This window comes from Heterodontus francisci, chromosome 14 (genome assembly GCF_036365525.1).
Source record: "Heterodontus francisci isolate sHetFra1 chromosome 14, sHetFra1.hap1, whole genome shotgun sequence".
Classification (NCBI taxonomy): Eukaryota; Metazoa; Chordata; class Chondrichthyes; order Heterodontiformes; family Heterodontidae; genus Heterodontus; species Heterodontus francisci.
Window position 1 is genome coordinate 30,862,016 of NC_090384.1, and position 24,793 is coordinate 30,886,808.

Consider the following 24,793-nt stretch of genomic DNA (forward strand, 5'->3'; position numbering starts at 1 on the left):
TGGAAATTGAAACTCAAGTCTAAGAGGTAAACAGACGAGGAGTGCTAACTCATTATTCCATCTACTCAATTCTCAAGCAGTGTTGCATTTTATTAGAAATTGGTCATTATTGTCACTTTTTTGTTTAAGCAAGCTAGTATGCCCCTACCTGTTCCAGGCCCTGTTGGAGCCCAGCAGTGCTGCCTGCCTAGCAGCTTGGAAGCGGGGTAGGTCACTGAGTACCGGGGAACTCAGGAAGCGAGGTCTGGGTCTGCGGAAAGAGCCCATCATCCCATGCGCACGACCACGGGAAAGGGGACCTGATCTTTGCTGCTCCCTGAGGCCTCGGGGAGCTGTTGACGTGGAGTGTCTCCTCCAGGGCGTTGGTTAATTTTATGGTGTCCACATGGTTCCTTCCGGTGAGTGAGGCAGAATAAAAAGGGATCTGCAGCAATATGAAAAAAAAATTGTTAATCAAATGCCAGTTGTGACCTGCTGCTCCCACAGCGACGGAAATTCCATTATTTCAACAGGAACTTGTTCTGCCTTCATCCCTGCCAGCCAGGAAACAGGCCGCACCCAATGTATAGGCTCCACTGTGGAAGTGGGCACTTGTTAGTTAGTGAGCTGCACCACATCTCAGCTGTGTGCAGCTTTCTGAGTCAGAAGGTTTTATGGGGTCAAGACCGACTCCAGAGACCTCAGGGCTGACACTCTAGTGCAGCACTGATGGGCTACTGCACTGTCAGATCTGCCATCTTTCAGATGAGGAGTTAAACCGAGGCCCAGTCTGCCCTAACAGGAGGACGTAAAAGCTCCCATGGTGCTATTCTGAAGAAGCATTGGGGAGTTCTCCCCAGTGTCCTGGTCAATACTTACCCCTCAAACTACACCAATAAAACAGATAATCTGCTCATTTATTTCATTGCTGTTTGTGAGAGCTTGCTGTGCACAAATTGGCTGCCATGTTTCCTACATTACAACAGTGATTACACATCAATGGTACTTCATTAGCTGTAAAGCACTTTGGGAAGTTCAGAAGTTGTGAAAGGTGTGATGTAAAAAAAAAACTTGCATTTCTGTCGCGCCTTTCACGACCAGCGGACATCTCAAAGTGCTTTACAGTAAATGCAAGTTTTTCTTTCTTACTGCATTGTTTCACTAGTCACAAGACAACAGAACAATGCTTTCACCTTGGTATGGTTTCACAGGGGAAAAGGCCAGAATGCAGCAAGCTCCACCAACAAACCCTCGGAGCTTTGTCTCATAAAGGACATTTTTCAGCTCTCGTCACATAACCTACTCTGGTTTCCCCAGTAGCCTTGTGGGCAAAAGAATGCATGGTTACTCTAAACTACACTGATCAAAAGGCTCAAGGTTCAATGCTCAGTCTGTGTTGTTACCTGACCTCACCAAGGGCTGCAGTTGGGGTGACACAACTGGCCTTGAGGGAGACTTGGAAGGGTAAAAAAACAATCAGCCAAAGGCCCCAACTAACCCCTGCAGAAAAGTATGCATGGGTGCATATTCAGTGAAAGCAGACTGGGCTTAGGGAAAAGACCCTTAGTAGTTCAATAGCCTGTCGACACTCCAGTGTCTCGGATTCCACCTGTAGAATGGTTACTCGGGCAAGGTAATGAAGGCTTCCAAATGCCACTGACACTGTGGCCTGGCACGAAGCCAATACCTACATTACAACAGTGGCTACAATTCACAAAGTAGTTCATTAAATTGCTTTGGGACATTCTGAGGCCATGGAAGGTGTTTTATACAGGCATGCTTTTCTTTTTCAGAAGAGGGAGGGGAGAAAACTAGAACAACAACTAGTGTGTTTCAGCAATGTGCACTCTTGATTCATCTATATAAGGAAGGTGTTCCATCTTGTCACTTTACTCACATCAAGCCTTCTGCCCAGTTTTTGCTTTGTTGGTTTGAGCTCACTGAAGGACAGAGTGCTCATTGCTAACATTGCGTGCACAACAAAAGCACCAATCTTCTATTTGGGGTTAACCTGCAACAGGGTTCAAAATAACACCCTTGTCCTGCCTGTACAATGTGGGAGGCACAAAGCCACCCTTGCTGAAAGGCTACTGATTCTGCTGTTGGGGTGCTGGTGTTTTTCACAGTCCTGAGCGGCACAGCTCCAAGTAATCTCATTAACATCAGAACGAGCACCAACATAACACACAAAGGAATCTCTTTTGCCTATCAGATGCTACTGAACCATAAGTTTACCCAGACAGCAAAACATGAAAGTGCAAGAAGAGGGAGGAAGGGTCAGAGCAGTTGCAAACTGATTAAATTCGAGAACACCAATGGAAAGGCTAACCTGGCTGGAAAAACAGGAGGGTTTGTGTGCATTTTGTTGCTTCTTGTTTAAGGGCAAGTTCAATAAAGTTGCTGATATCAACAGCCTGTTCTTATCAGGGATTGACCCTTCTGCTGTAACCTGATCCTGAACTGATAAAAGTTGTTTTTAAACCCCTTTAAGTACAGAAAGGTTTCCAACCAGCTGGCATGGGTTAAAGTCACCCCTTGGTCTCACTCTGACCAAGAATTCAATCCCGTTGAACTGAATCCAATGACAAGGCAGCAAATTTGTTCTTTAAAGGGGTTTTGTCTACTTGGAAACAGTGTGTATTGGAGGCAAGATAAAAACTAGAAGAGCTTTTACATCATTCCTGTCATGATGACATTGAGCACAAGGGCCACAGCGGTTTGAAACCAACACATACTGTGTTTGCAAATAGATGAAAGCATATTTCATGACACAAAAGCGTAATCTTTAAGTGTAATTTGCTGTCCCCAGGATGGTTCATCACCTCAGTGACTGGAATTAGAACAATGGCTGGTTCAAGGTTACAATATGCTCTCGACTTATTGAGAACTGTTAAGTTGCGCTCTCATTTTTCTTTGTTATTTAGGCAGTCACCTCATGGTATAACATAATCCTGCAGCACATAATATCTGGTTATTATTCCATAACACAAGAGTGGAATATCTCATACAAGTTTGAACTATACCTTAAATGCCTTGTTCCACCCCAACCCACCCACAAGAATGAGACTGTGACAGTGTCAGTGTGAGTGAGACTGTGACAGTGTTGGTGTGAGGGAGACGGTGACAGTGTCGGTGTGAGGGAGACATGTAGTTACACTGTTGGTGTGAGGGAGACTGTTATAGCTTCAGTATGAGAGAGACTGTTATAGCGTCAGTGCGAGATAGACAGTGTCAGTGTGAGGGAGACTGTAAGTTACAGCATCGGAGTGAGGGAGACGGTGACAGTGTCGGTGTGAGGGAGACGCTGACAGTGTCGGTGTGAGGGAGACTGTGACAGTGTCGGTGTGAGGGAGACGGTGACAGTGTCGGTGTGAGGGAGACGGTGACAGTGTCTGTGTGAGGGAGACTGTGACAGTGTCGGTGTGAGGGGGACTGTGATAGTGTCGTTGTGAGGGAGACTGTGACAGTGTCGGTGTGAGGGGGACTGTGAGTGTCGTTGTGAGGGAGACTGTGACAGTGTTGGTGTGAGGGAGACTGTGACAGTGTCGTTGTGAGGGAGACTGTCACAGTGGCGGTCTGAGAGAGACTGTCACAGTGGCGGTCTGAGAGAGACTGTCACAGTGTCGGTGTGAGGGACACTGTGACAGTTTCAGTGTGAGGGAGACTTTGAAGGTTTAACTTTCCGACACGCTCGCAAAGAGGGAGCCGAACAGCACGTCAGAAACACAGAAGTTTCAGCAGCGCGTTTGTCCATTGTGTTTTAACCCAGTCACTGTATTTGCATCTGACATCCAGGTCTCCTGACCAATTAGAGTGAATAGATGTGATGACGACCTGCATCATTCTATTTCAGCACGACTATTTAAATGAACCGTCCAAGGATCAGAATTGAAGCATTGTTAAGATCTTTAGACCCTGGCGCTATGGAGACACAACATGTCTAGCCAGCACCGCACTTCAATGATGCCTCTTTGGGGATGATGCTGTGGGTTGTAAGTTCCTGGAGGGAGATTCTGTTTCCTGCCGACAGGATGAAGAAACCTGCCTCAGAAAACAAGATGGTGTGGTTGGAAGTCACGGAGAAGCTCAGCAGCAGGAATGTGCCGGAAAGGTTTAATGACCTAACCAGGGCAGCAATGTAGAATGGCACGACACAATAAAGTATATCTTGATATGTGTATTAACCCAAACTCTCTCACTCTGCCTTCCCAAGCCTTCTGTTGCACATTACTCCTCACATCAACACTCTTTCCAGGTACATCTATCTCTCTCTGTCTACTCACATCTCCATCTGCCCATCCACCACTGACACTTCACCTCATCCTAATACAATGTCACACCTATCCCTCACAGTGACACTCCACATATGTGGTCCATTCATCCTCTCAACACATTCCATTTCTCACACTCATAGGTCTCTTCTTTCCCTGCTTGCAGGAGAAGAGAAGGACACTGGGAGAGGCAGAAAACCAATGATGGACCTCCAATGATCTCCATACTAACAGCTGCAGAGGAGGATGTGCTGGAGATAAGTCGAGTCTCAGCATGTCTGGCCAGGGGAGATGGGGCTCTCCTATCTGCCTGGTGACAGAATTAAATAGCACCCAGCCACATGGCAGACAACACTAACTCATGCTGACTTGATGTCAGCAGTCACTGAAAGATGTTTTGTGCACAATGATGACTTAGCACCCTCTTACCTTGATAGTTCTAATTCATGTCTTTTACCTCCCACAGGTCCTTCAAGCATCCCAGAGGAGTTAGTGAGGAGGAAGACTCCTCAGAGGAGGTCACTCACTGACGATACACCATCGCAGGACTCATGCACACGGTCCACCAGCTCAGATACACACACCTTGGACCTCCAAGACAGGTAGTTGGGTTTTCACATGGTGTCTTATACATCACAAATGATCAGGATCAGGTGGTGGAGACAGGAACAGCAGTGGAGAGTCCCATCAGAGGATGTAGAACCCTCTGAACTCTGCTCAGCTGGACACAGAAGCTGAGACTCAGGGGGCCCATTGAGGACCAGGTCAATTCTGGAGCAACAAGCGAAGGTGTGTGAGGTTCTGTCAGCCTTTCCAACCGCACTGTGGATGATCAGAGACAGATTGGAGGCGTCTGTCTCCAACATGAGCACCATGATGTCTCAAGCCTTTGCGTTGATGTCTACATCCAAGCTAGGAGTGGTCACCTGCATGAAGCATCAGACACAACAGCTGACCAACTGCAAGCTGGCCTTGACCAATGGCCTGCACACCCAGAATACCAACTTAAGCAGGTTTGATGGAAACCTAACCTTGGCCATTAGCACCTCACTGAAGTTTAGCAAAGTGCTCTCCAGCTCTTGGTCAGCAGGAAAGTGAGGGTAAGCCATGAGAGAAGGTGCAGAAAGGGGACATGGAAGTGGGGACTCTGCTCAAAGCATTTCACTTCTAAGCCCTTCTCCCCCCATTGTGAGCCCCACATGCTGTCCCCTGTCCCAATGGCTGAGTTTAGCCTGCTACCTGGTAAGTGAAGAATGCTAAGACAAGAGTTAAGGACAAGTAATGGGCGCCTGAGAAAAGGACAAACTGCTGATTGTGGGACTGCTTTGTGCTGAGGACGTGGGTTCAGAATGTGTGTTCCAGATGGTTGTACTGTCTCTGTCTAAGTGAACCATGCCCAAATGAGTCTGTTCTGGGTATCCTGTATGCAACTGCTGGTGCCTTTTCATATCACGCTCCTCCTCCTGCTCCTCATGTTACTCCTCATTCCCTCCTCCTTTGAAGAAGTAGAATGTTCTGCACGTTCCTCCTCCTGGAGCTCCAATCCTCATTGGAGACCACTACCATTCTGGATACCCAGGCTAGTGCATACTGAGGGGCATTCCCAGATCTGTCCAGGCATCTCATAGCATCATAGAATGGTTACAGCACAGAAGGCGGCCATTAAGCCCATTGTGTCCATGCTAGCTCTCTGCAATAGCAACACAGTTAGTCCCACTTGCCTGCCTTTTCCCCATAGCCCTGCAAATTTTCTCTTCAGGTGCATATCCAATTCCCTTTTGAAAGCCACGATTGAATCTGCCTCCATCAGGCCGTGCATTCCAGATCCTAACCACACGCGGTATAAAAAAGTTTTTCCTTGTGTCACCTTTGGTTCTATTGTCATTCATCTTATAACAGTGTCCATTGATTCTCGACCATTCTGCCGATGGGAACAGTTTCTCTCTATCTACTTTGTCCAGACCCCTCATGATTTTGAACATCTCTATCAAGTCTCTTCTCAACCTTCCCTTCTCTAAGGAGCACAGCCCCAACTTCTCCAATCTATTCATGTAATTGAAGTTCCTCAGCCCTGGATCTAGTCTCGTAAATCTTTTCTGCACTCTCTCTAAAGCCTTCCCATCCTTCCTAAAGTGTGGTGCCCAGAATTGGACACAATATTCCAGTTCAGGCTGAACTATTGTTTTATAAAGGTTCATCATAACTTCCTTGCTTTTGTACTCTATGCCTCTATAAAGCCCAGGAATTGTATGCCTTTTTAATCATTTTCTCAACTTGCCCTACTACCTTCAGTGACTTGTGCACATATATCACCAGGTCTCTCTGCTCCGGAACCCTCTTTAGAATTGTACCCTTTATTTTATATTGCCCATCCTTGTTCTTTCTACCAAGATGCAACACTTCACACTTCTCTGCCTTAAATTTCATCTGCCATGTGTCCACCCATTCCACCAGCCTATTTTTGTCCTCTTGAAGTCTATCACTAGCCTCTTCACAGTTCAGAATACTTCCAAGTTTTGCATCATTTGTAAATTATGAAATTGTACCCAGCTCACCTAAGTCTAGGTCATTAATATAGATCAAGAAAAGTAGTGGTCCTAGTACCAACCCTTGGGGAACCTCATTGAATGCCTTCCTCCAGTCTGAAAAACAACTGTTCACCACTGCTCTGTTTCCTGTCACTCTTTCAAATTTGTATCCATGCTGTTACTGTCCCTTTATTCCATGGGCTTCAACTTTACTGACAAGCCTTTTTGTGGCACTTTTATCAAAGGCATTTTGGAGGTCCATGTACATCAACTAAATTATCCTCATCAACCCTCTCTGTTACCTCATCAAAAAAACTCAATCAAGTTAGTTAAATATGATTTGCCTTTAAAAAATCCATGCCAGCTTTCCTCAATTAATCCACATTAATCCAAATGATTGTTAATTTTGTCCAGGATTATCGTTTCTAAAAGGTTTCCCACCACTGAAGTTAAACTGACTGGCTTAAAGTGCATTTTGAGCATCCTGACTGCTTGCCCTATCACAGCTCAGGTGCCATCTGTTGTAGCTTTCCTGCAGATCATTGTGTGGGCTCCTCACAGGTGTCACCAGCCAAGTATTCAAAGGGTAGCCCTTGTGTCCAAGGAGCCACCCGCTAACTCTAATATGAGATGTGAAGCTCTCAAGGAAGCTTAACTGAGGCAGGACGAAAGCATCATGGCAGCTCCCTGGGAATCTCCCTTGGATAAAGCAAAAAAAGGGAAGCTTATGAACAATACAGAGGGCTCATAATTGCATAAAATCTAGAGGAGTATAAAAAGTGTAGGGGTGAAATTAAAAAGGAAATTAGGAAAGCAAACAGCGGGCATAAAAACGTATTGGCAAGTAAAGTCAAGGAAAACGCAAAGATTTTTTATAAATATATAAAGAGCACGAGGATAACCAAAGAAAGAGTAGGGCCCATTTGGGACAATAAGGGTAACCTGGGTGTGGAGGCAAAGGAAGTTGGTATGGATCTTAGTGAATACGTTGTGTCTGTTTTCACAGAGAGGAATGATACAGACATTGCAATCAGGGAGGAGGAGTGCAAAATATTCGATGAAATTAACATGAGAGAGGACGTATTAAGGGGTTTAACATCTTTAAAAGTGGATAAATCCCCAGACCCAGGCGAAATGGATCCTAGGCTGTTAAGGGAAGCAAGAGAAGAAATAACTGAGGCTCTGACCATCATTTTCCAAACCTCTCTGGCTACATGTGTGGTACTAGAGGACTGGGGGACAGCTAATGTTGTTTAAAAAGGGAGAAAAGGATTAACCAAGTAATTGCAGACCAGACAGCTTAACCTTGGTGGTGGGAAAATTATTGGAAAAAATTGAGGGACAGAATAAATCTGCATTTAGAAAGACATGGATTAATCAAAGACAGTCAGCACGGATTTGTGGCTGACTAACAGGATTGCATTTTTTGAGGAAGTAACAAGGAGGGTTGATGAGGGTTGTGCATCTGATGTAGCCAATATGGGATTTTAGCAAGGGTTTTGGTCCTACATGACAGACTGGTCCAGAAAATAAAATGCATGGGATCCAAGGTAAAGTGGCAAGTTGGATCCAAAATTGGCTCAGAGGCAGGAAGCAAAGGGTAATGTTCCATGGGCGTTCTTGTGACTGAAAGGCTGTTTCCAGTGGGGTTCTGAAGGGCTCACTACTAGGTCACTTGTTTTTAGTGGCATATATCAATGATTTGAATGTAGGGGATACGATTAAGAAGTTTTCAGAAAAACAAAAATTGGCCACGTGGTTGATCACAACGAAGAAAGCTGTAGACTGCAGGAAGATATCAATGGATCAGTCAGCTGGACAGAACAATGGCAAATGGAGTTCAATCCAGAGAAGTGTGAGGAAATGCATTTGGAAAGGCTAAAAAGGCAAAGGAATACACAATAAATGGTAGGATACTGAGAATTGTAGAGCAACAGAGGGTCCTTGGAGTGCATGTTCACAGATCCCTGAAGGTGGCTGGACAGGTAGATATGGTGGTCAAGGAGGCATATGGGATACTTGCCTTTATGAGCCAAGGCACAGAATATAAAAGCTAAGAGGTAATGCTGGAACTGTATAAAACACTAGGCTCCCTTGGAGTACTGAGTGCATTTCAGGTCACTGCACTATAGGAAAGATGTGTTTGCACTCAAGAGAGTACAGAGATTTACGAGGATTTTGCCTGGACTGGAGAATTTTAGTCATAGGGAAAGATTGGATGGGTTGGGTTGCTTTATTTGGAACAGAGGAGGCTGAGGTGAGACCTAATTGAAGTGTATAGAATCATGAGGGGTCTGGATAGAGTGGATAGGAAGGCCCTATTCCCCTTGGTTGAAGAGTCCATAACTAGGGGGCATAAATTTAGGGTATGAGGTAGGAGGTTCGAGGGGAAATCTTTTCATCCAGAGGGTAGTGGGGATCTGAAACTCACTGCCTGAAAGGATGGTAGAGGCAGCCACTCTCATAACATTTAAAAAGTACTTGGATCTGCTCTTCAACTGCCGTAACCTACAGGGCTATGAACCAATTGTTGGAAAGTGGAAGTTTGTTGGCTGGTGTGGACATGATGGGCTGAATGGCCTCCTTCCATGCTGTAAATTTCTATGATTTCTATTACCTCACACGAACATGCACAAGCTGGACAGTAATGCAGTGGAATCCTTTGCAGTTGCTGAAGACTCCAGGGTGATCTGGGACACCTTGTTCATCACATATGTAAAGTTGATGACTCCCCGAGTGACCGCTCATTCTGACTGGCCTCAATGGTGGAAAAGTACACATATGTCCCAGCCCTGGCAAACATGGGAGATGCACCTGTGGCAGCAGATTGCGAGATTCTAGAAAGATCACCCACAGATCCCTGGGAGAAGCCAGAAGTAGAGATGTTAAAGGGTGTGGTAACTTTGACATCAACTGGCAATACTTTCCCACCTGGTCCACTTGGCAGGAAGTCTTCTTCCGGGAGGCTGCAAATGTCTGTGGCCACCTGACGTGAAGCCCTGAGCCTCCTGAGGCATTGGTACTCGGTCATGTCCAGGAAGCTGATCCTCTGCCTGTAAACCCTGCATTGGGGGAATCACCTCCTGTGAGCTGGAGCTCTGTGTTCCTCCCCTTTCTCCTGTAGAGTAGCAGGTTGTTGAGGAGAAGGCAGCTGCTGCTCTTGCTGGTGCTGCTTTTGCTGCTGGTGCTGCTCATGTTCCTCATCTGAGGTCCAAGGTAGAGCTGCATAAAAGGATCCCATGCTGAACTGAAGGTTGACAGCTGGGAAGTGTAGATCAAACAATGAAATGACCTCCAAAGTAATGGACTCACCTCCAAAACACTGGAAGCACATTCTCAGAAAATGTCCTTTGAGCAAAAGCCTTTCACCTAGGCAAGGAAGCAGGTGTGAGATCTCAGAAGTTAAAGTTAACTTGTTCAGCCCCCTCAAATCCCACTGTCCTCTTACCTTCATTTCCCTGGTGAGTTCCACAAAGCCTGGGAAACCCACACACACATCATTAAAGTCAAGCGTCATGGTTAAAGAAGCTGATAATGAGCACTATTCATATTGAAATTTCCAACTCGCCTGTCCCATGGGGGTTTTCCCACATACTGCAGATCTTGCTGAGGTTAAAGGCAGAAGCCAGCGACTTCCCAACACACCATCAATTTCAGCCTCGTTTAACCTGCCGCCTGCTCACAAACCCACCCACCCTATCAGCATAAATTCCCCCCAGTGTGTCTGTGAGTGGACCTGTGACAGCATGTGTGAATGTGATTGTGCCAGTGACTGTGTGAATGAGACTGTACTGGTGTGTCTGTGACTGAGGCTTTTTTTTTTACACATTCACAGTCACTGGCAAGACCATATAAATGCCAGAGTGGGTCAGAATGGCAGTGTTCCTTCCCTAAAGGACTGTCATGAACTAGATGTGTTTTTACAACAATCCGACATTTTCATGGTCACCATTACTGATGCTCGTTTTTTATTCCAGATCTATTTAATTAAATAACTGAATTTAAATTCCCCAGATGCCCTGGTGGGATTTGAACTCATGTCTTTACATCATTAGTTCAGGCCTTAAAATTTCTAGTGCAGTAAAATAATGACTTTGCTACCATACCCCTGTTCGAGAGCAAGGCTATGCTGGAGTCACTGTGACTGGGACTGTGATGCTGTCTGTGACTGGTGTCTGTGAGTGAGGCAGTGAGTGTGATTGAGTGAGTGAGACAGTGACAGTGAGTGAGTGACTCTGATGGTGTTGTGAGTAAGATAGCGAGAGTGTGAGTGAGACAGTGAGAATGAGAAAGTGATAGTGTGAGTGAGTGATTCTGATGGTGTTGTCAGACACAGAGTGTGAGTGAGTGAGAGTGAGAAAGTGTGAGGGAGTGAGAGTGAAGGTGAAAGTGAGCGACACAGTGAGAGTGAATGAGACAGTGTGTGAGTGAGAAAGTGAGTGCAAGAGTCGGGAGACAGTGACAGTGAGTGTGACAGTGAAAGTGAATGAGTGAGACAGTAAGAGTGAGTGAGACAGTGACAGTGAAGGTGAAGTAGATCTTGTTTGACCAACCTGATCGAATTTTTTGATGAAGTAACAAGGAAGATAGATGAGGGTAGTGCAGTTGATGTGGTCTACATGAATTTTAGTAAGGCTTTGACAAGGTTCCATATGGCAGACTGGTTAAAAAAAAATCCATGGGATCCAGGGAAATGCAGCAAGCTGGATACAAAATTGGCTCAGTGGCAGGAAACAAAAGGTAATTTTGATGGCTGTTTTAGCGACTGGAGGGCTGTTTCCAGTGGTCTTCCGCAGAGCTCAGTACTGGGTCCCCTGCTTTTTGTGGTGTATATTAGTGATTTGGATGTAAACATATGGGGCATGATCAAGAAGTTTGTGGACGACACAAAGATTGACCGTGTGGTAGATAGCGAGGAGGATAGCTGTGGGCTGCAGGAAGGTATTGATGGTCTGGTTAGATGGGCAGAAAAGTGGCAAATGGAATTCAACCCAGAAAACTGTGAGGTGATGCATTCAGAGAGGTCAAACAAGGCAAAGGAATACATGATTAATGGGAAAATACTGAGAAGTATAGAGGAAGTGAGGGACCTTGGACTGAATGTCCACAGATCCCTGAAGGTAGCAGCACAGGTTGATAAGGTGATTAAGAAGGCGTATGGAAGCCTTTCCTTTATTAGCCGAGATATAGAATACAAGAGCAGGGAGGTTAGTCTGGAACTATATAAATCATTGGTTAAACCACAACTTGAATACTGTGTGCAGTTCTGGACACCTCATTACAGAAAGGATGTAATTGCACTAGAGAGGGTACAGAGGTGATTTACGAGGATGTTGCCAGGACTGGAAAATTGCAGCTATGAGGGAAGATTGGATAGGCTGGGATTGTTCTCCTTGGAACAGGGAAGGCTGAAGGGAGATCTGATTGAAATGTACAAAATTTTGAGGGGTCTGGATAGAGTGGAGGTGAAGGGTCTATTCACCTTAGCAGAGAGGTCAGTGATCAGGGGGCATAGATTTAAAGTAATTGGTCAAAAAATTAGAGGGGAGATGAGGAAAAGCTTTTTCACCCAGAGAGTGGTTATGGTCTGGAACTCACTGTCTGAAAGGGTAGTTGAGGAAGAAACCCTCAACTCATTCAAAAGGAATCTGGATATGCACCTCAAGTACTGTAATCTGCAGGGCTATGGACCAAATGCTGGAACGTGGGATTAGAATAGGTGGATCAATTTTCGGCTGGCACAAACACAATGGGCCAAGTGGCCTCTTTCTGTGCCCTAAACATTCTATGATTCTCGTGAGATTAAGTGAGACAGTGGGAGCGAGTGAGACAGACAGTGAGTGAAACAGACAGTGAGTGAGACAGTGACAGTGAGACATTGAGAGACATTGAGAGTGAGTGAGACAATGAGAGTCAGTGAGACAGTGACAGTGAGAGTCAGTGAGACAGTGAGAGTAAATGAGACACAAAGAGTGAGTGAGACAGTAACTGTGAGTGTGACAGTGAGAGGGAGAGTGAGTGAGATAGACAGAGTGAGACAGTGACAGTGCCAGTGAGTGAGTGAGGGAGACAGTGAGAGTGAGGGAGATAGCAAGAGTGAGTGAGGCAGTGCGAATGAGTGCGTCAGTGAGAGTGAGACAGTGAGAGGAAGTGAGATAGTGACAGGAAGTAAGACAGTGAGAATGAGCAAGACAGTGAGTGAGCCAGTGAGAGTGAGTGAGGCAGTGAGAGTAAGTGAGACAGTCAGTGAGAGTGAGTGAGGCAGTGAGTGCGAGTGAGTGTGGCAGTGAGAGTGAGTGGGGCAGTGAGATTGAGACAGTGAGAGTGAGAGTGTGAGTGAGAGTGTGAGTGAGTGAGACAATGAGAGTGAGTGAGACAGTGAGAATGAGACATTGAGAGTGAGTGGGGCAGTGACTTTGAGAGTGAATGAGACAGCGATAGAGTGAGTGAGGCAGTGAGTGAGACAGTGACAGTGAGGGTGAGTGAGGCAGTGAGATTGAGACAGTGAGTGTGAGTGAGTGAGACAGTGAGATTGGGACAGTGAGAGTGAGTGAGACAGTGAGAGTGAGACAGTGAGAGTGAGTGAGACAGTGACAGTGAGTGAGACAGTGAGAGTGAGGCAGTGAGTCAGACAGCGCGAGTGAGGGAGACAGTGAGAGTGAGACATTGAGAGCAAGTGAGAAATTGAGAGTCAGTGAGACAGTGACAGTGAGGGTGAGTGAGGCAGTGAGATTGAGACAGTGAGTGTGAGTGAGACAGTGAGAGTGAGACAGTGAGAGTGAGACAGTGAGAGTGAGTGAGACAGTGAGAGTGAGGCAGTGAGTCAGACAGCGCGAGTGAGGGAGACAATGAGAGTGAGACATTGAGAGCAAGTGAGAAATTGAGAGTCAGTGAGACAGTGACAGTGAGGGTGAGTGAGGCAGTGAGATTGAGACAGTGAGTGTGAGTGAGACAGTGAGAGTGAGACAGTGAGAGTGAGACAGTGAGAGTGAGTGAGACAGTGAGAGTGAGGCAGTGAGTCAGACAGCGCAAGTGAGGGAGACAATGAGAGTGAGACATTGAGAGCAAGTGAGAAATTGAGAGTCAGTGAGACAGTGACAGTGAGAGTCAGTGAGACACAGGGAGTGAGTGAGACAGTAATTGTGAGAGTGTGACAGCGAGAGGGAGAGTGAGTGAGATAGACAGAGTGAGACAGTGACAGTGCCAGTGAGTGAGTGAGGGAGACAGAGTGTGAATGAGGCAGTGCGAGTGAGTGCATCAGTGAGAGTGAGACTGTGAGAGGGAGTGAGACAGTGACAGTAAGTGAGACAGTGACAGTAAGTGAGACAGTGACAGTAAGTGAGACAGTGACAGGAAGCGAGACAGTGACAGGAAGCGAGACAGTGAGAATGAGCGAGCCAGTGAGAGTGAGCGAGACAGTGACAGTGAGCGAGACAGTGAGAGTGAGCGAGACAGTGACAGTGAGCGAGACAGTGACAGTGAGCGAGACAGTGACAGTGAGAGTAAGTGAGACAGTGAGAGTGAATGAGGCAGTGCGAGTGCGGCAGTGTGAATGATTGAGACAGTGAGAGTGTGAGTGAGTGAGACAGGGAGAGTGAGTGAGACAGGGAGAGTGAGCGAGACAGGGAGAGTGAGCGAGACAGTGAGAAGGAGCGAGACAGTGAGAAGGAGCGAGACAGTGTGAGTGAAAAAGTGAGAGTGAGTGAGACAGTAACAGGGGGTGAGACAGTGAGTGTGAGTGAAACAGTGAGAATGAGTGAGACAGTGAGTGAGTGAAACAGCGAGAGGGAGAGAGACAGTGAGTGAGAGTGAGACAGTGAGTAAGAATGAGACAGGGAGAGTGAGTGAGACAGTGAGAGTGAGATATAAACAGTGTCAGTGAGTGAGACAGTGACCATTTGAGTGAGTGAGACAGTGACAGTGAGTGTGAGTGACACAGTGAGAGTCAGTGAAAGTGCAACAGTGAGAGGGAGAGGGAGTGAGACACTGAGGGAGACAGTGCGAGTGAGGGAGACAGTGACAATGAGACAGTGAAAGTGAGTGAGACAGATAGTGAGTGGGACAGTGTGTGAGTGAGACAGTGAGAGTGAGTGATACAATGAGAGGGAGTGAGACAATAAGTGACTGAAACAGTGAGAGTGAGTGAGACAGTGAGAGTGAGTGAGACAGTGAGAGTGAGTGAGAGATTGAGAGTGAGTGAGGAAGTGACAGTGAGTGAGGAAGTGACAGTGAGTGAGACAGTAAGTGAGGCAGTGTGAGAGTGAGACAGTGAGAGTGAGTGAAACAATGAGAGGGAGTGAGACAATAAGTGACTGAAACAGTGAGAGTGAGTGAGACAGTGAGAGTGAGTGAGACAGTGAGAGTGAGTGAGAGATTGAGAGTGAGTGAGACATTGAGAGTGAGTGAGACAGTGTGAGAGTGAGACAGTGAGAGTGAGTGAAACATTGCGAGTGAGTGAGACAGTGAGTGTGAGTGAGACATTGAGAGTGAGTGAGACATTGAGAGTGAGTGAGACAGTGTGTGAGACAGTGTGAGTGAGTGAGACAGTGTGAGAGTCAGACAGTGAGAGTGAGTGAAACATTGCGAGTGAGCGAGACAGAGTGTGAGCGAGAGATTGAGAGTGAGTGAGACATTGAGAGTGAGTGAGACAGTGTGAGAGTGAGACAGTGAGAGTGAGTGAAACATTGCGAGTGAGTGAGACAGTGAGTGTGAGTGAGACATTGAGAGTGAGTGAGACATTGAGAGTGAGTGAGACAGTGTGAGAGTGAGACAGTGTGAGTGAGTGAGACAGTGTGAGAGTCAGACAGTGAGAGTGAGTGAAACATTGCGAGTGAGCGAGACAGAGTGTGAGCGAGAGATTGAGAGTGAGTGAGAGATTGAGAGTGAGTGAGACAGTGTGAGAGTGAGACAGTGTGAGAGTGAGACAGTGAGAGTGAGTGATACAATGCGAGTGAATGAGACAGTGAGTGTGAATGAGACATTGTGAGAGTGAGTGAGACAGTGTGAGAGTGAGACAGTGAGAGTGAGTGAGACAGTGTGAGAGTCAGACAGTGAGAGTGAGTGAAACATTGCGAGTGAGCGAGACAGTGAGTGTGAGTGAGACAGTGAGAGTGAGTGAGACAGTGAGAGTGAGTGAGACAGTGAGAGAGTGATACAATGCGAGTGAGTGAGACATTGAGTATGAGTGAGACATTGAGTATGAGTGAGACATTGAGTGTGAGTGAGACATTGAGAGTGAGTGAGACATTGAGAGTGAGTGAGACAGTCTGAGAGTGAGACCGTCTGAGAGTGAGACACTGAGAGTGAGACACTGAGAGTGAGACACTGAGAGTGAGTGAGACACAGAGTGAGTGAGACATTGAGAGTGAGTGAGACCGTGTGAGAGTGAGTGAGACCGTGTGAGAGTGAGACAGTGAGAGTGAGTGAAGCAGTGTGAGTGAGACAGTGAGAGGGAGCGAGACAGTGAGAGGGAGCGAGACAGTGAGAGGGAGCGAGACAGTGCGAGGGAGCGAGACAGTGCGAGTGAAAAAGTAAGAGAGAGTGAGACAGTAATGGAGTGAGACAGTGAGTGTGAGTGAAATAGTGAGAGAGAATGAGACAGTAACAGGGAGTGAGACAGTGAGTGTGAGTGAAACAGTGAGAGTGAGCGAATCAGTGACAATATGAGCGAGACAGTGAGAGTGAGTGAAACAGTGAGCGTGAGCGAATCAGTGACAATGTGAGCGAGACAGTGAGAGTGAGCGAAACAGTGACAATATGAGCGAGACAGTGAGTGAGAGTGAGACAGTGAGTAAGAATGAGATAGTGAGTAAGAATGAGACAGGGAGAGTGAGTGAGACAGTGAGAGTGAGATATAAACAGTGTCAGTGAGTGAGACAGTGACCATTTGAGTGAGTGAGACAGTGACAGTGAGTGTGAGTGACACAGTGAGAGTCAGTGAAAGTGCAACAGTGAGAGGGAGAGGGAGTGAGACACTGAGGGAGACAGTGAGAGTGAGCGAGACAGTGACAATGAGACAGTGAAAGTGAGTGAGACAGATAGTGAGTGGGACAGTGACAGTGTCAGTGAGTGAGACAGTGAGAGTGAGTGAGACAGTGAGAGTGAGTGAGACATTGAGAGTGAGTGAGACAGTGAGAGTGAGTGAGACATTGAAAGTGAGTGAGACATTGAGAGTGTGTGAGACATTGAGAGTGAGAGTGAGACACTGAGTGTGAGAGTGAGACAGTGAGAGTGAGCGAATCAGTGACAATGTGAGCGAGACAGTGAGAGTGAGCGAAACAGTGACAATATGAGCGAGACAGTGAGAGTGAGTGAAACAGTGAGCGTGAGCGAATCAGTGACAATGTGAGCGAGACAGTGAGAGTGAGCAAAACAGTGACAATATGAGCGAGACAGTGAGTGAGAGTGAGACAGTGAGTAAGAATGAGATAGTGAGTAAGAATGAGACAGGGAGAGTGAGTGAGACAGTGAGAGTGAGATATAAACAGTGTCAGTGAGTGAGACAGTGACCATTTGAGTGAGTGAGACAGTGACAGTGAGTGTGAGTGACACAGTGAGAGTCAGTGAAAGTGCAACAGTGAGAGGGAGAGGGAGTGAGACACTGAGGGAGACAGTGAGAGTGAGGGAGACAGTGACAATGAGACAGTGAAAGTGAGTGAGACAGTGTGTGAGTGAGACAGTGAGAGTGAGTAAGACATTGAGAGTGAGTGAGACATTGAGAGTGAGTGAGACCGTGTGAGAGTGAGTGAGACCGTGTGAGAGTGAGACAGTGAGAGTGAGTGAAGCAGTGTGAGTGAGACAGTGAGAGGGAGCGAGACAGTGCGAGGGAGCGAGACAGTGCGAGTGAAAAAGTAAGAGAGAGTGAGACAGTAATGGAGTGAGACAGTGAGTGTGAGTGAAATAGTGAGAGAGAATGAGACAGTGAGAGGGAGGGACACAGTGAGAGGGAGGGAGACAGTGAGAGCGAGGGAGACAGTGAGAGCGAGTGAGACAGTGAGAGTGAGTGAGACAGTATCAGTGCGAGTGAGACAGTGAGTGAGAGTGAGACAGTGAGTGAGAGTGAGACAGTGAGAGTGAGTGAGAAAGTGACAGAGGGTGAGAAAGTGACTCTGAGTGAAAAAGTGAGAGTGAGTGAGACAGTAACAGGGAGTGAGACAGTGAGTGTGAGTGAAACAGTGAGAGTGAGCGAATCAGTGACAATATGAGCGAGACAGTGAGAGTGAGTGAAACAGTGAGCGTGAGCGAATCAGTGACAATGTGAGCGAGACAGTGAGAGTGAGCGAAACAGTGACAATATGAGCGAGACAGTGAGTGAGAGTGAGACAGTGAGTAAGAATGAGATAGTGAGTAAGAATGAGACAGGGAGAGTGAGTGAGACAGTGAGAGTGAGATATAAACAGTGTCAGTGAGTGAGACAGTGACCATTTGAGTGAGTGAGACAGTGACAGTGAGTGTGAGTGACACAGTGAGAGTCAGTGAAAGTGCAACAGTGAGAGGGAGAGGGAGTGAGACACTGAGGGAGACAGTGAGAGTGAGCGAGACAGTGACAATGAGACAGTGAAAGTGAGTGAGACAGATAGTGAGTGGGACAGTGACAGTGTCAGTGAGTGAGACAGTGAGAGTGAGTGAGACAGTGAGAGTGAGTGAGACATTGAGAGTGAGTGAGACAGTGAGAGTGAGTGAGACATTGAAAGTGAGTGAGACATTGAGAGTGCGTGAGACATTGAGAGTGAGAGTGAGACATTGAGTGTGAGAGTGAGACAGTGAGAGTGAGCGAATCAGTGACAATGTGAGCGAGACAGTGAGAGTGAGCGAAACAGTGACAATATGAGCGAGACAGTGAGAGTGAGTGAAACAGTGAGCGTGAGCGAATCAGTGACAATGTGAGCGAGACAGTGAGAGTGAGCAAAACAGTGACAATATGAGCGAGACAGTGAGTGAGAGTGAGACAGTGAGTAAGAATGAGATAGTGAGTAAGAATGAGACAGGGAGAGTGAGTGAGACAGTGAGAGTGAGATATAAACAGTGTCAGTGAGTGAGACAGTGAGAGTGAGTGAGACAGTGAGAGTGAGTGAGACATTGAGAGTGAGTGAGACAGTGAGAGTGAGTGAGACATTGAAAGTGAGTGAGACATTGAGAGTGCGTGAGACATTGAGAGTGAGAGTGAGACATTGAGTGTGAGAGTGAGACAGTGAGAGTGAGCGAATCAGTGACAATGTGAGCGAGACAGTGAGAGTGAGCGAAACAGTGACAATATGAGCGAGACAGTGAGAGTGAGTGAAACAGTGAGCGTGAGCGAATCAGTGACAATGTGAGCGAGACAGTGAGAGTGAGCAAAACAGTGACAATATGAGCGAGACAGTGAGTGAGAGTGAGACAGTGAGTAAGAATGAGATAGTGAGTAAGAATGAGACAGGGAGAGTGAGTGAGACAGTGAGAGTGAGATATAAACAGTGTCAGTGAGTGAGACAGTGACCATTTGAGTGAGTGAGACAGTGACAGTGAGTGTGAGTGACACAGTGAGAGTCAGTGAAAGTGCAACAGTGAGAGGGAGAGGGAGTGAGACACTGAGGGAGACAGTGAGAGTGAGGGAGACAGTGACAATGAGACAGTGAAAGTGAGTGAGACAGTGTGTGAGTGAGACAGTGAGAGTGAGTGAGACATTGAGAGTGAGTGAGACATTGAGAGTGAGACATTGAGTGTGAGAGTGAGACAGTGAGAGTGAGTGAAGCAGTGTGAGTGAGACATTGAGAGTGAGTGAGACACTGAGAGTGAGTGAGACAGTGAGAGTGAGTGAAGCAGTGTGAGTGAGACATTGAGAGTGAATGAGACAGTGAGAGGGAGCGAGACAGTGAGAGGGAGCGAGACAGTGAGAGGGAGGGAGACAGTATCAGTGAGAGTGAGACAGTGAGTGAGAGTGAGACAGTGACAGCGAGTGAGACAGTGAGAGCGAGTGAGACAGAGAGAGCGAGTGAGACAGTGAGAGCGAGTGAGACAGTATCAGTGCGAGTGAGACAGTGAGTGAGAGTGAGACAGTGAGAGTGAGTGAGACAGTGACAGAGGGTGAGAAAGTGACAGGGAGTGAGACAGTCCCTGTGAGTGAAAAAGTGAGAGTGAGTGAGACAGTAACAGGGAGTGAGACAGTGAGTGTGAGTGAAACAGTGAGAGTGAGCGAAACAGTGACAATATGAGCGAGACAGTGAGAGTGAGCGAGACAGTGCGAGTGAGCGAGACAGTGCGAGTGAGCGAGACAGTGAGAGTGAGCGAGACAATGAGAGTGAGCGAGACAATGAGAGTGAGCGAGAGACAGTGAGAGTGAGCGAGAGACAGTGAGAGTGAGCGAGAGACAGTGAGAGCGTGAGCGAGAGACAGTGAGAGCGTGAGCGAGACAGTGAGAGTGTGGATGCAATGGTTTTGTCCCGTGGTCCCATATCAGACTATTAACAATTGTTGTGAGTTACCAGAAAACCATCTGGAATCCCAGGTATTTCACATTCTTGCTAAACGTAGAAGTGGTTTTGTGTGAAGTCTGAGTTGTGGAAACACAGACAGAAATTGTAACAATTGTAGGATTAGTTAATGTTTCACTACTGCAAGATGTGAGAAAAGTGAACTTCAAATCAGGCCTTAAGTTACCTCATCAAAACAGCCAAAATTTAATATAAATGCTCCGTGTAGTCACATCAAAATATCTATGCTAAGTAACCTGCCCCTCTTGTGTATGTGTTTCTGTGTGTGTTTGTGTGTAGGTGCTGGTGTGTTTTTGTATTTGTGGATGTACTGGTCGACCTGTTGTGTGTGTGTGTGTGTGTGTGTGTGTGTGTGTGTGTGTGTGTGTGTGTGTGTGTGTGTGTGTGTGTGTGTGTGTGTGTGTGTGTGTGTGTGTGTGACCTTGTGTATATGTACTGTTGTGTGCATGTTTGAGTGTATGTACTGGTGAGTGCGTGTTTGTGTGTATGTATTGGTGTGTGTGTGCTTGTGTGTATGTACTGGTGTGTGTTTGGGTTGGTGTAGTGGGGGATATGAAACCATCCAAAGTTTTAAAATATTCAAACTTTCACCCTTTTTTCTGCAGGATAGGACTTATTGAACACTTTCAGTATTCAGTTGACGGAACAACTTTCGATGGTTTCGCAATAAGGGAACTGATTTCCTGTAAACATTTTATTGCTGATGGTTCCTCAGTGCTGTTAGAGAAATGGGCAGAACCTCAGAACCTATTCACAGTCTGACATCGCTGACCCTGGCACCTACTCTATACTGGGAACTGTAACATAGTGGTTATGTTAGTGGACTAATAATCCAGAGACATGAGTTCAAACCCCACCATGGCAGCTGGGAAATTTCAATTCAGTGAATTAAATCAAAATATAATAAAGAGCTAGCATCAGTAATGTGATCCATGTAACTATCAGATTGTCAGAAAAACCCATCTGGTTTGCTAATTTCCTTCAGGAAAGGAAATCTGCCGTCTTTACCCAGTCTGGCCTACCTGTGACTCCAGATCTACAGCAATGTGATTGACTCTTAATTGCCCTCTGAAATGGCCTAGCGAGCCACTCAGTTGTGTCAAACAGCTATGCCAAAGTATAATAAGAATAAAACCAGATGGACCACTTGGCCTCGACCAAGGCATCAGATTTGGACACAACAAAGGCACACCCAGTCCAGGAAACCCTGCAAGGTTCTCCTCACTAACATCAGGCAACTAGTTCCAAAAGGGAGAGAGTTGTCCCACAGAATAGTCAAACAACAGCCTGACATAGTCATACTCAGAGAATTATACCTTACAGCCAATGTCCCAGACCCCTCCATCACCATCATAGAGAATGTCCTGTCCTACCAGCAGGACAGACTGACCAAAGGTGGCAGCACATTGGCTGAGTAGCGCCACTACTGACCGAGTTGGTCGAGTCCTGAGGGACATTACTTCCAGACTGGGCCTGTGGCCCCGTCTCACATATTTCTCTCCAGTCTCCCCTCATGCCTTCTCTGAGCTCATCTTGTCCATGAGACCCACCTTGTGTTCCCTTGACCATATTCCCACTAAACTGATCATGTAACCTCTCCTCCTGGTCCCCATGTTAGTTGATATGTTTAACGGTTCTCTCTTCAGATGTTGTCCCTTTATTCTTTAAATCTATTGTCATCATATCCTCCTCAAAAAAGCAACCCTTGACTCCACTGCCCTGTCTCCAACCTCCCTTTTCTCTCCAACATTATTAAACGTGTTGTCACCTCCTCCCCAAATCCATTCCCATCATTCCCGCAACTCCATGTTTGAATCCCTCCAATCAGGTTTCCACCTCTGCCACAGTACTGAAACAGCTGTTATCAAAGTCACAAAAGACATCCTGGTGATTGTGACAAAGGTAAACATTACCTTCTCGACCTTCTTAACCTGTCTGCAACCTCTGACATGGCTGACCACACCACCCTCCTCCAACTGGTTGGAACTGCTCTCACCTGGTTCCATTCTTATCTATCTAATCGTAGCCAGGGAATCACCTGCAATAGCTTCTCTTCCTGCTCCCACACTGTTACTTCTGATGTTCCCCAGGGATCTATCCTTGGCCCCCTCCTATTTCTCATCTACATGCTGCTTCTCAGCGACATCACCTGAAAGCACAGTGTTAGTTTTCACATGTATGCTCACAGCACTCAGCTCGACCTCACCACTTCTCTCACCTCCTCCACTGTTGCTAAACTATCAGACAGCTGATCCAACATCCAGTACTGGCTGTGCAGAAATTTCCTCCAATTAAATAGTGGGAAGACGAATGCCATTGTTTTTGGTCCTCGTCACAAACATTGTTCCCTAGCAACCTCCTCCATCCCTCTCCCTGGTAACTGTCTGAGAGTAAGGCAGTCTGTTCACAACCTTGGTGTTGCATTTGACCTCAAGGTAAGCTTCTGACCATCATTAAGACCGCCTATTTCCACCTCCATAACATCGCCCGATTTCGCCCCTGTCTCAGCTCATCTGCTGCTGAAGCCCTCATTCATGCTTTCGTTACCTCCCGACTTGACTATTCCAACACATTCCTGGCTGGATTCCTACATTCTACTCTCGAAAAACTTGTGGTCATCCAAAACTCTGCTCCCCATGTCTTAACTTGCACCATGTCTCATCACCTATCACCCCTGTGATCGCTGACCTACATTGGCTCCCAGTCAAGCAACATCTTGATTTTAAAATTCTCAACCTTGTTTTCAAAACCCACCATGGCTTCACCACTCCCTATCTCTGTAATCTCCTCCAGCCTCACAACTCTCCAAGATACCTGCCCTCCTCTAATTCTGGCCTCATGTGCATCCTGATTTTAATCACTCCAACATTGGTGGTCATGCTTTCAATTGGCTTGGTCCCAACCTCTAAAATTACCTCCCTACACCTCTCCACCTCACTTTCCTCCTTTAAGACACTGCTTAAAACCTACCTCTTTGACCAAGCTTTTGGTTATCTGACCTAATAGCTCATTTTGTGGCTCAGTATCATACTTTGTTTTATAATGGTCCTGTGAAGCACCTTGGGATGTTTTATTACATTAAAGGTAGTGCAGGAGACCCTGAGTGCATCTCACTCTCCAACAGGTATTCAGTTCTGAATACTGAGTACAATGATGCTTCACCTGGGAAGTGCAGCTAGAGCCAGGTCCATGGCACCACAGGTTGCTCAGCTGCATAGTAGGGTACGGGGAAGACTGGAAGAGCCATATTAATAGGTGATTCAATAGTTAGGGGAATAGAGAGGCGTTTCTGGGGCCACAGACATGAATCCAGGATGGTGTGTTGCCTCCCTGGTGCCAGGGTCAAGGATGTCACTGAGCAGCTGGAAAGCATCCTGTAGAGGGAGGGTGAACAGCCAGCAGTCGTGGTCCACATCAGAACGGAAGACATAGGTGGAAAGAGGGATGTGGTCCTGCAGTCAGAATTTAGGGAGCTAGGAAAGAAATTAGCAAGCAGGACCTCAAAAGTAGTAATCTCTGGATTACTCCCAGTGCCACGTGTAAGTGAGTATAGAAATTGAAGGATAAGACAGATGAATGCATGGCTGGAAAGATGGTGCAGGTGGGAGGGGTTCAGATTCCTGGGACATTGGGACCAGCTCTGGGGGAGATGGATGGGTTGCACCTGAACAGAGCCAGGACTGAGTTCCTTGCGGGATGTTTTGCTAGTGCTGTTGAGGAGGGTTTAAACTAGTTTGGCAGGGGCATGGGGACCTGAGGGTAGACTCAGTTGGGACAAAATCAGAAATAAAAATGGAAGGCAGAAAATTAATCGATGAGTCTGGAAGACAGAGTAAACAAAAGTTAGAAAATAAAAAAAAAGAGTTTGGCAGTGCTCAAGGGTATCTATTTCAATGCAGGGAGTATAGCAAATAAAGCAGATGAGCTCAGGACACTGACAGACACCTGGCAGTATGATATCATAGCTATTACAGAAACATGGCTTAAGGAGGGACAGGAATGGCAGCTCAATGTTCTTCGTTACAGGGTTTTCAGATGCGATAGGGAGCAGGATAAGAAAGTAGGGGGAGCGGCAATTTTGGTCAAGGAAACTATTACAGCTGTGAGGAGGGATGATATGTTGGAAGGTTCATCAAATGAGACCATATGGAGTGAGCTAAGAAACAAAAAAGGGACAATCACACTGCTGGGAGTGTACTATAGACCCCCAAACAGTCAGAGGGAGACAGAAGAGCAGATATGTAGGCAAATCTCTGAGAAGTGCAAGAACAATAGGGCAGTAGTAGGGGATTTTAACTACCCCAATATTAACTGGGATAGTTTTAGTGTGAAAGGAATTGAGGGAGCAGAATTCTTGAGGTGCATTCAGGAGTACTTTTTTGTCAGTATGTAGCAAGTCCAACAAGAGGGGATGCAGTTTTAGACTTAGTTTTAGGAAATGAAGATGGGCAGGTGGAAGGAGTGGCAGTGGGAGAGCATTTTGGTGATAGTGATCATAATTCAGTCAGTTGCAACATAATTATGGAAAAGGACAGAGATAGAACAG

General features: G+C 46.5%; 1 protein-coding gene across 6 annotated transcripts in view; it reads right to left on the reverse strand.

Moving 5' to 3' along the window:
* The window catches only part of LOC137376957 (proline-rich protein 5-like), a 179,163-nt gene that overhangs the window by 112,802 nt on the left and 41,568 nt on the right, over nucleotides 1-24,793 (reverse strand). For all 6 annotated transcript variants that reach the window (XM_068045952.1, XM_068045953.1, XM_068045956.1 and 3 more), the window contains exon 2: nucleotides 149-424. In XM_068045952.1, coding sequence (XP_067902053.1) covers nucleotides 149-270 — 122 coding nt within the window. In that variant the 5' untranslated portion in view covers nucleotides 271-424. The remainder of the gene's footprint in view (nucleotides 1-148; nucleotides 425-24,793) is intronic.